Here is a 12,075-nt window from a genome sequence, read left to right as displayed (position 1 = left end):
ATCAAGATTGGGCCTACATCATACCGATGTATACTCTGCTCATGCTCTTTTTTTTCTGATGAAGGGTGTTCTTGACAGTTAAGTCCTGGATTTATCAAAAGTCCCTTTCTTCTTCTCCAGTTCCATCTCTTCTTGCCAGACTTGCATCCTAGAAGTGCTGGCTGGTCACACTGCAGTGTCCTCACTCAGAGTCCCTCGCTTACCCCACGCACCAGCTGTTACTAAGCTGGTCAGAAGCCTGTTAATGATGCTGCCAATAGTAACAGAGGGCTTGGCTCCCTCTCTCCCAGCAGCCCTTCCTGTTGCAAAATACACCCTCCTCTTGTGCCTTCCCTAAGCCCAGGAATTCACTGGTTGATTGACTATGTCAACATTTAAAAAGACAAATTAATCATTGATGTAATTAAAGCCAATAATGCTATTTGTGACAAGTGCAAGTAAGGCTTTTATATTTCTTTACTTTCTGCACTCACTCACCCTCTTTTTGGGCAGAGCAGCCTCTCTGCAGGTTGTTCTGTGAGGATGCTGAAGTGGGCACTGAGGCTGCCATCGGTGTTAACTTTGTGTGTTGATGGCCTGGGCTTTACAGGTCGTCGGGGACCTCATGGTTAGAATCCAGCGCATCCCAGATTTCACTCCCAAACTTCTGCTGGTCAGAAAACGCCTGCTGGGCTTGGAGCCAGAAGGGCCCATGTGAGTAAACACATTGCACGTTCTCCGAGACGTGTGGCTGGGTTTGTGTGTGTGCCAGTCCTGATTCCTGCAATTCTCTTCCCGTCCAGCATTGACCACATGACGTTACTAGAGGGCGTGATTGTGCTGGAGGAGTTCTGCAAGGAGCTGGCCGCGATCGCCTTTGTCAAGTACCACACCTCAGCCACGCCCTGAGCAGCCCTGGCCAGCCACCCCCGGGGCCACCGACAGCACCCAGAGACAAGGGGGTGCCTCCAGCAAAGCGGCACAAAAGGGGATGTTGGCAAGACGAGTTGCTTTCACCAGATGTTGAGATTGCAAATGGACTTGGAGCATTTGGGGAGATACCAACAGGCAGCATTTCTGTGTGAAGAGCTGCAAAAGCTGCATGAAGAACCACAGCCATCAGACCTTGGTCATTCTGATGACAGTGTTTAGAGAGTTTGGGCTCTTGTATATCCTGGGGCTCATGTGCACCAATTTGCTCTTTGTGACCATATTACTTTTAAAAAAGCAAATTAATTTTATAACATTTTTATGTGTTAATTCTTCTTCTTTTCAGTTGGATGTATGAAAGAAAAACACACCTATAGTAACAACGTATGTTATTAAAAATGAAGAAGTTGAAAAAAATCCACCAATCCATATACAACAGGAGATGTTAATGAGGGATCATTTTGCTCTTGGTAGATCTGAAGTACAACTCTGAGCTTGATTCCTCATTGGTTTACTCCAAGAAATCTATCAGTCTAAGATCAATACTAAAGAAATTAATCCCGGTTCGGCATCACATCCACAACAAATATATCTGAAGTGTACATGTTTGTAGCATGCTTGTCTCTGTCATTCCAAGTGATTGGTCTCCAGGTCATCCATGTAACTAGATTTGCTTTAGCTTTTTACATAGGAACTCTAGTTGTTTGACTCATGTCACCTTTACATTATAGGTTACTTATAGGTCAGAAGTAGTTGTTGCTGAAACAGTATTTTTAATTTCTTTTAAATTGATATTAGTCTGAATTGGTTTAAGAATCTTTTGTGCCTTGAAAATCAGCAGCATGAGCATTCTGTTCTTTAGAGAGACTTTTTTATTGCTTATCTAACCATCACAGTGATGCCAACTCACTTAAAGCATTGATAACTTATTTAGGACCAAAATTTGCACCTGCTTTTCACAGTGCTGGGATGCAGGAATGCCTCTCAGTGACCCCTTTTCCCTGAGAATGCCATCAGGCAGGGCAGGCACTGGCATTACAAGCAGAGGCCACTTCAGGGAGCTTTGCTTCTGCCCTGCAGAGGGTCCTCACTGCAGGTGGCTGTGCTGGACCTTGCAGTCACTCCCAGTGACCTGTCCTGCTCCCCACACTCGTGGGTAGAACCCCTTTCCCCTCCTTTGAGCAAGGCCAGGTAGAGCTCAGCTCCTGTTTACATTTCTTTCCTCCTTTCCTGCCCCCTGTTCGCACAGCTAATGCCCAGTTCAGATGTCATTGCTCATATGCAAACATGGACTAATTTATTCAATCACTAGAATTCCTCTGGATTTACATGACTGTACCTAGAATCTGATTCTGCTCTTTATCTATGCCTTTGAGGTCTTGTTTTTTAATATTTATGGAAGCTGGATGTTAAGAGACCTTCTAAGTTAGCAGGTTAATTAGAGCTGTGTCACAGTTAATGGGCTAAATTTATTCTTGTCACCAGTGAAGAGCATCCTGCTGTAAAAGCTTCCAGTACAGGTTCAGCTGGAGAAAGCAGTTCTGGAACTAGGGAAACATTTTTGTAGGTAAAATCTGTATTCAGTGGATGCCTGTACTGGCACACTTTTGCAAACACTGTTGCATTTCTCTAGCAAACAAAAGCAAGTTTTACCTCTTCACCTACTGGGTTTTTCCTGCATTTAGCTCCAAGTGTTTTCAGGTCCAAGTAGCATAGTAGGACAAAATTTGAAAAAATTACACTTCATTTTTCTTCTTGAGAAACATACCTTGAATATAGCAAATAATTTATAGTGATCTGCATTGCAGACAGTCCACATTAGGAGTTTACTTAATACCTGACACAAAGTTTAGAACATGTTGATGTCTATGCAGAGTGATGTTTAATGCATACATTTGCTATTTATAAGGTCCCAATTCAGCAAAACAGTTAAACATAAGCTTAATTTCAAGTATTTTTTCCTTAAATCACAATCGTTTTACATGTGCAAAGTTAAGCAGTTGAGCAGAAATGCTGATGCTGTACTGAATTTGGGTCTTTGTTGGTTTTGCTTGAGCTTAATTACTTTTTCCTCAAATCATCTTTTTTTTTTTTTTTAAGCCAGAATACTTCTAATGTCCCAATTTCAGTGGAAACTGGAAGTGATAATACTGCTATAAAGGAAAGTGAGTGAAATGTTAAACAAAACTTGAACAAGCATTCCAAGTAATATAAGAATTGATAAAGCCATTCAAGAGTTGCCTGATCTCAAATGAAAGCATCAACATCACATCCTTGGTTTGGCTCTTTTCAGTGGTAGCTGAACTCATCACCCTGAAAGGCTGCAGCCTCTGTGCTGTTCTGATGCACAGCACTGCAGAGCTGCAAACACAGCTCCTTAAGCTTGTCCATGAGAAAAATAAGTAGATTGAACTATGATCACCCATAAATTCAGGCTGTGGATCCATCCTCACACAACTGAAGCAATCCTTAAAGTTGCTTTAACCTAAACTGCTTTTGTGAGTGCTGCCTACAAACCCTTATTACCATACCCGATGACAATGACCTTTATTTTTGTAAAAGTGCTTTAATCTTTCTTAAGAGATGGAACTCATTTAATTATTTTTGTGGAGATATTTTTCATGCACTTTTTTTTTTAATGATTAGAAGTTAGTTCAGGTCCATGTTTTCACCTTTTTGATCTATGCATGTCATTGAGGAGCCCATTTTGTTTTTGTGTGCATGTGTTTGTATGTGGTTATTTATTACCCAGAGAGGGCCACCAGAGAAAATACTTGGCCTGAAGAGTTCATGGCTTGTGCAGATCCTCCAGATGTCAGTGGGAAGAAAGTGCTCATCACCTTAGAGAATGGGGCCACTGGTATTAGATAGAATACTTGAGATGGGATAGAATAATTTTTTATTTCAAAAAGCAGATCCAAACCACATTCTAATCTTTGATGCACATGTGTGTAAATAGAAACATTGTTTTGTTTTGGTTTTTTTTTTTTTCATTTATAGTATGTATTTGATTTAGACTGATTTAGAAATTTTTGTAATAAGCCATGTGCTAGCTCTGGTAGAACAAGTTTGTCCTTAGGTTCTCCTATGACTGTAATATTCCTGGTATTCAGATTCTGTCTGTGTAATGTTCTTACTCTATATTTGTCTGTGCAATATAAAAGCTGTGACTTGATGCACAGCTTGAGTCTGGTTGTACATCACCTATGTATATATATATACATATATATATAAAAGGACCAGAATCCCAAGCTTGCTTACACTATGATTAGTGTAAAGATTGCCACACTTCATTTTACAGGGCACAAGTAATCATGGAATGGCTTTGTAAGTGCATGGTAATTTCTACCATAACCTGCTGTGCAATCTCACAGGTGACATTTTATTATTGCTCTTTGTTTTGCTAGAAGAAATACTAACTGAAGGACTTGGTGAGATTAAAGGGTCCTGGAGTAGACCTGGGGCTACATGGAAAATCCATATCTGATATTGCATATCATACAGGGTTTTCAAACCATGTCCTCAATGCTTTCTGTGCCCTGTAAAATAGTGTAATTATATAAAATATATACTCCTTGTTTTGCCTCCTGCCTTGTTTACATTAAACAGAGGATATTCAGTAAAAATTTTCTAATAAACTTTGTGTAGGTCACTTACTAACAGTGTTGCCAAGGTTTCACAGATGTGGGAATTTCCGATGAGGAATTGTTGAAACAGCCACATTACCAGACATACAATATTAGTTTTTATGAAGGAGGTTGTGATAAAACTCAACTTTTTGTGCTAAAACATGCATGGAGGATTAAAAGGGATATTCTCAAAATAAATTAATTTCAGTGAAGCAACTGCTTCTATTATTACAGAATCCGTAATAATTTTTGTATGGGTGACCTTGAGACAGAATATGTTTTAACATTTTACATCTTGCCTTTGATCCTGAAGTCCTCATTTATTTTGAGTCTGTCACTACAGCATCTTCTGGGATAAACTTGTTTCCTGTGCTGTGCAGGGCTTGGACTGACTCAGCATGCTCTTGCCCAGGAGGATGGGAAACCTGGGGGAATGGGCAGGCTGGAGCCATCCTGGAGCCATCCTGGGCACAGATTAACATCAGCTCTTTCCTGGGAGCCCTGATATCCCTCCAGAAAGGCTGCAGCTGGTCAAGGGCTCAGTTTTCTATTGCATTTGAGTGCAGAGTGTGTCAGTCACAGCATTGGTTTGTTGGAGACAAATGTCATGGGGGTGAGCAAGCATCGTTTCTTCCTTCTGGGCCTTCCAGGAATGCTTTTATACACAGGGTTTATGTATGTTTCGAAATACTTTTAAATTGTGTTTGTTGTGTGTTTTTTCTACTTTGGGTTTCCTTCTGGTTTTCATCAGTCTTTAAAAGTCTTGTTGCTCTGTAGGATCCCCTCTGAGGGCTGCACTTGGATTTTAAGCTGTTCCTTCTTGGTATTTAACAGCTGCAAGTGCTCTTACATCTTTAATAAGAACAGTGCTACAGCAAGATGATGCACTAGACAGCTTTCAGTTTAGCTCTCTGCATCTTTCTCCCATCCTCCTGGTCTCAGAGATTGTCATCTCCCACCCCAGATCATTTATCTGCTGTGCCTGCATGAGGCATTCAGAGATTTAGGGAGACTTTGCTTTCTCAAGCAGTGAGGAATGCTTTGCATCTTATATTATTTCCTTACTTTGATATTCTTGAAATGACTGAGTTATTGAAGCATGGTTATCTTATGGCACTTGCATTCTGATACAAGATTTTGTGGCTCTACATCCTATTGGGGGGAGAAAAAAGAGTGCTGTCAGTGTGTGGCCTCTACTTCATATTCATTAACTCATTGTACAGATTATCAGCCAGAGTTCTCAGTGTAGATACAAGAGGCACAGGATCTACTGATTTTGTTAACCTTTAAATATCAGCAGAACTGGTGCTGTCAAAGCCTCAAGGATTTTGCTGGTTTGGTATGTGATCCAATTGGATTAAAGTGGATTAATGCTCAGTGAAGTGAATCTGTCCCAGGTTGTATGAGCCCTTTCAGCCTGAACCGTGTGTTCCTGGTGCATCTTTTATCAGCTGAGGCTCCCTTTGAATGTTGAAAGAACTGAAAAGCAGTTCAGGAATCAAGTGAAGCATATGGTGGATTAAAATTTTCAGGTGTCATGCTTCTTGGAAACGCCAAAAAGGGAGTGTGAAATTTTAAATTTTACATGTTTTGACTGGTTGCCTTTGGAGTTAGATATGGGCCTTTGGAGTCAGGTCTGTTAGGATAAAATCTTGGATTGTGGTGTCTCACTGGGCTGTTTGATTGCCCTTGCTAGGCTGGCACATACATTCTCAACTATGCTTCATTGAATTCCTGCTGATTATTACAATTAATGCTGCTGCTGGTGGTATAAAATCTGCCACAACAGTGCTGTGGAACTCACAACTTTGCCAGTGACAAAAAAACCTAGGTACATCTTGCTAGCTTTGCCTTTCTGCTCTACAGCATCACAACTCAATAGGGGTTTGTATGGTGTCCCCTTCCTCTGGTGAACCATTTTACAGGCTGAAAAACAAGGAAACACATGAAAGAGAAAAGCCTGTTTCTGTGCTAGGCTGGAGGAACATATTCTCTTAAACATATTCTCTTAAAGGTTTCAAAAAGTTGGAACTCGTTTTCTGAAGTGAATGGTTCTCTTCCAAAAAGAGGGAGGGTATCCTCCACAGGGAGCCCTTGGCAGTGAAGATAAACCTGCTTCAGTAGTTTGCCCTGAGCATGGCAGAAATGTGATATTTGTTTTATATATTTCAAGATGTGTAGTATCTCAATTCCAGTTTGTTGAGATGAAGCAGGTTAAAGAGACAGGATACAGGAAGTTCTGCAGAAAATAGCAAAAGATCTTATTTTGGAGAGGAGAGCAGCAGAGGTAATTAAGTTTGGCATAGTTAAATTATAGTCTTAGAGTTAGAGGAATATTAGTTTCCAATAAAAAGGTTTGGAAGACTTAAGCAGCGAGACTGAAAGAATTATGAAACTTTATGAGAATGCAATTAAGAATGAAGTAACATTGTTGAGGCAAACCGAAACTCCTTGTCAGTGAAAACTTCCTGACCTTGAATGTCACTAGATCAGAAGTGGAAGGAGCCTGTAACCTCACAGTTTTAAAGCCAGACTGGACAAAAACATGGAATGTTTCACAAGGGAATCAGCCTGTCAGTGAAGTGAGGCAAACACACAGTAACATCCTCAGACTCCCAGCTGAGGAACGATTGCAGCATGGCTTGGGTTTGTTCTGCTGGAAAGCAGGGAGATGGACTGATCCCTTGAGCATCTCCTGTAAATGAGGGAAGTTGCTGCAGCCTGAGGAAAGCAATTTTCAGCTTTGCACTCAGTGCCACAAGAGCCCCTGCGCAGATGCAGCACCCATCGCACGCAGCGGGGCACGGCTTGATTAGCAGGGCAGGATCCCCCCGTGCTGAGCGGCCTTGGAGAGCAGGAACAAATTACCTGCTCTCTGCATCGTCATTATCCTTTACTTGAGAAACCCTCTTCTACCTCCCTCATCTCCACATCCACAGGAAGCACCTGTCAAGTTCACATTTCTTAATTTGGGTCATGAATTTTTATTTCCTAGCGTTTCAGAGACTCCTGTTTTTACTGTTAGCAGGCTGTCCATCACCTGCACATTTCCAGACAATTTTCCTTTCAGCTTCCTGAAAGGAAAAAAAATCTTTGTATTGTTTATCCTGGCTTTTAAACTTACATTCTCCTGCCTTGTTAATTCCATCCTTTCAAATCCCTGAAAACGTTTTTCGTCTTGTCCTTCACCTTGAGGATTCAGTAGTCAGCAGTTTGTGCAGCTGAGCAGGCAGGGAGGGTTATAGACAGCATGGATGAAATCAGAGCTGCTTCTGCCCACCCAGGTCCAGCTGCAGGATCTGTACAGGATCCGTACAGGAGGAAATCCCATCTGCATAGCAAACATGGTGGAGTGCTCAGAGGGAAAACCTGGACACACTGAAATTTATGGAAATTTTGCTGTCAGTAGAAGTGCACACAATCTCCCCTCTCTGCTTTGCAAACTCACCGTGGCATTTTTGATAATGTTTTTTTTTCAGAAGGGAAAACAGGGATGAAAATTAAGAAAAAAAATGGTTACTGAAGAAAACCAGATAGCCTGGACATGTTTAAAAGAAAGACACTTATACCAATATCTTCTACTGACCTGGCAGCAGTTCTGAGCTTCCCATCAGCTGTGTTTGGTGCCAGCTCAGCACAGGGACAGGACCTGGATCAGCTCTGGCATGTGTGGGACAACTTGTCTGGGACCAAGGGAAATACAACAGTTTGTAACTCTCAGAAGGTATTTTAAAGAGTTACCACCAAAGAAAAGATAAACCAATGAGAGGAGAAACATATTTCATATCCAGTTATATAATATATACAATAGATGTGAAATGTGTCATATCTATAATATTTCCAATTGCTTAAACTTTATTATTTTATGCTGTTTCTTTGTTCAAACAACCAAACACAAATTACTAAGGAATGCAGTCATCCCTTGCTTACACTGGCAAAAACTTAGCAGGATCATATAAGATACATATTTAAGCCAGTAATAACTGAAGTATTACCCTCTCAGACATCCAGCAGAAGGCAGCTTTGCTGTTGGTAAATAAGACCTTCCATCAACACTTAGAACTCTGCTGTTCCCTGACTTTTTGCCAAAATTTAGGAAAAGTAGTAGTAATACTGGCTAAATAATGCATCAAAATTGTGTGAGAAGTTTCTCTCTCTCTCTCTCTCTCTCTCTATATATATATATATATATAATGTCTGCTTCTCTGGAGCCATGATCTCAGCTTAGATCATTAAATAAGGAGTTGGTTTAATATCAGCCAATAAATCACAATAAGCTTTGATGTTTCCAAGATGGCAAATATGCTTATCAGACCATATTTTTACATTCTAAAAGATCAAGAGTGAGCACAAACCCTTTTCTCCCATTTTATAATTAATTCCAAATGTCAATTTGATCTACTAATATAATTCTAATTGCCAAATTCCTAAAATAAGGTTGCCTTTTTGTTTCTAAATATCAACCAAACAGAATAATGAAAAAATAGATGCCTTGATATGATTAAATGTGATTTGATCAACCAGTGGGACAGGCCCACGGCTTCCTCTCTTCAATTTATGTCTGGCAAGTGAGATGCTGGCAAGGACTGTTCTGGCTGGCCTTGCCTAAGAGGGGAAAGCTGCAACATGAAAAGTTTCTACCTTTTACTTATGGGGTAGAAAATGGAAATACAATGTGATAGGTACTTTGAATTATGGCACATATACTTATCTTGGAAACCATTATTTTTATATTTCATTTTATTCTAGGAGGAAGCAAAGGTGTGGGAACTGTAATTAATGCCATGCTAATAAGCCAGCCAGCCTCTGCAGCAGTTGATGCCATTTCAAGGCACATTTTACTCTGTAGCCCTGATCACTGTCTTGTGCTGCCAATTGTTTCGTTATTTTTAAGCAGTTTGCTCACCAACCACGCACTGAGGTGATGCTGAGTATTCTGAGCAATTTTGTTGAGTTTGTGGTTTTGAGTGGCAAATAGGTTTTTCTCTCCCTGTGACAGATGGATGACTTAGTCTGTTAATAGAGGAAGCTGTCACAGAGGAATTCCATGTATAGACTTCATTTACATTTTTAAAGCACAAGCTATATAGGCGAAATTCATCTTTTCAGCTCTTCAGGTATTAAACTGTTTGGTAGAAGGGGCTTGACTTCTTGACTCAGTTTTCCACAGAAACTTTCTGTGCCCAGCAGCTTATGAACAATTACCAGAAGCCCCCAAGAAATTGTTGCAACATTGGCCTCACTGTTTATTACTTCAGTGGAAAAGTGTGGACTGCAGCATAAGCTGACCCAAATGCCAGATAGAGAAGTTCTCCAGGCTGGAACTGAAATTTGATAATGAAAACTTGCACCATAATGAGCCAAGGTCAGTATAATTGTGTGACTCTAGTATTTCAGCAGCTGAAGATTCCACCTGATTAACCTATTTATAGCATTGTATTAATTCAGTGCCATTTATTCCAGATGCTCCATGGAATTTTATAAACAGCCAAGGAGACACCAACCCTGAGTGCAGTATGGAATGAGCTGGCTTTCATTAAGTTAACTCCTGATATTCTGCTGATCCCCTACCTTGAGAAATGTATTAGCAGGGTCTGAATCGGACAACAAACAAATGAGAAACTTAAAAATAGCATAATAATGCAGCTGTGAATCCATGTTGTATTGTATTGCTATCACTGTTAACAGGCCACAGGTTTAGTGCTGAGTTTGCAAGGTATAAAATGGGTTAGCAAATGTATAAATGAACCCAAACAGGTCTTAGACTGAGACAAAAGCATCACCATGAACATCACAGTCCTCCTGGGAAAAGGCTCCAGACATCAGGGACCTTCAGCACCAGCACCAGCATGACCACTGAGCCCAGGGAAAGGGAAAGGGACCACAACATCAGAAAATGGGGTAAAACACAGGAAGGGCACTTTTCACTGTTTTATTATTGGCACTGGAATTTTTTGTGCCTAGAAAAAGCTGCTTCTTTCTGTGATAATTACATCTGGGCTGATGTGGCTGTTGGAACAGACTGCAAGTATAGGAGGTAAGAGGATCAAACACAGCAGGAAAAGTTTAGTCTCCTGCTGCCAGGGAGAAGACTGACAAAGCAGGGACAGATACTTCCATCTTCTGATGAAAAATGTCATTTGTTTTGTTGTTGGTTTTGATCCTGATACTCTCCATGCTGTGGAAAAGCTGCTTGAGGGCTTTTCCTGCCTGAGATCAGTGACATTTGATCTGAAATCTGTCTGGAGCCCAGGCTGGGGATATGCATGAGGCTGTTGGTAAATACCATTCCTCAACATTTAAATGGTGCTGTAGCTCCAACTGGGAGACTTTAGCTGAGTGCAGCCACACCATCCCTATTAAAGAAACAAGAGAGCACCCAAGTCCTGTCTCCAACCATGCATTTTATAAGAAAAGCTCTTTTTCTTTGGTTTGAATATAAACATATCTACTCAAGTCATATTCTACTCCACTGCTGCCTCCAGGTTTATCCAGAATAAAAAATTGTTACTGTGACAGTCAGTATGACCAGACTGCTAGAATAGAAACATGGAATATCGTTCAGATGATCATCATTATTTAATCCAGCAAATACTAAAATTTCATTTAAGCAGAACATATTTTTCTTTGGATTGGGTCCCAAATAATTTCATTCCCTGGTTTTTGCATTGTTTCAGTGGCAACCTACTCACACCATAATTATTCTTAAGGGGGTCATGTGTGGAACAAAGATCTCTCTCATCAGTGGGTACCATTCTTAGTGTCCATTTTTCTCTTGGCTCCCTGAATGTTGTGAAGCATTTCCAGGGAGCTGATAATCACGATTTGAACCATTATGTTTTCCACCATTTATAAGCATGTCCGAGCCAGAAACCATTCTGTGGCTGTTGCTGCTGCATCCTTCAGGGACAAAATGTTCTAAAGAGCTAATGTTGCTCTTTCATTAAGAAACCTATTCAGAACCACAGAGAGTGATTTTGACAGTGCAATTGGTAGTTGCTCTAGGGCAGGAGCTTGACAGGAGTCCTATTTTAAGCTAAATGAATGTATTCTGTTTATTTAAAGAAGCAGAGTCAGTTCTAGATTTTGGTATGCATGCACAAGTATACACCTGTGCATCTTGTGCACTTTGCCTCTCCAGATTGCACAAAATAATGCTGCCTTGATACATTAAAAAATGTCTGCTGCTGGGGAGCCCTGGCATGAAGACTAGGAAAGAAAAGAAAAAAAAGGAAAAAGAAGAAATAAGCAAAAGGAAAAGAGAAAGGGAAAAAGAAAAAACCAGAGACATTCCTACAAACCCAAGATCATTTAAGCATATCTCATGTTTTTGTAGCATGAACACATTTTGCTTTTTCATTCAGAACCATTGAATAATTTTGGTTGCAAAGGACCTCTGTTTATTTAAAGATCATCAAGATCTTTTAATAAATCTTTAAGATCTTTAAGATTTATTAAAAGATCATCAAGTCCAGCCATTAATCCAGCACTAGTGGTGTCACTGAACCATGTTCCCCAGTGCCACATCTACACATCT

The 12,075-nt window shown here is 40.4% G+C and overlaps 1 protein-coding gene across 2 annotated transcripts in view; it reads left to right on the top strand.

Moving 5' to 3' along the window:
- Positions 1-4,763, top strand: part of FHIP2A (FHF complex subunit HOOK interacting protein 2A) — a 34,093-nt gene extending 29,330 nt beyond the window's left edge. For both annotated transcript variants that reach the window (XM_063163145.1, XM_063163144.1), the window contains 2 exons: positions 590-693; positions 783-4,763. In XM_063163145.1, the coding sequence (XP_063019215.1) occupies positions 590-693; positions 783-888 (210 nt within the window). In that variant the 3' untranslated portion in view covers positions 889-4,763. The remainder of the gene's footprint in view (positions 1-589; positions 694-782) is intronic.
- Positions 4,764-12,075: the final 7,312 nt, after the last annotated feature.

Source organism: Melospiza melodia, chromosome 9, assembly GCF_035770615.1.
Source record: "Melospiza melodia melodia isolate bMelMel2 chromosome 9, bMelMel2.pri, whole genome shotgun sequence".
Taxonomy (NCBI): domain Eukaryota; kingdom Metazoa; phylum Chordata; class Aves; order Passeriformes; family Passerellidae; genus Melospiza; species Melospiza melodia.
The sequence above is the reverse complement of the archived record's forward strand: the minus strand, read 5'-3'. Positions and strand labels throughout refer to the sequence as shown.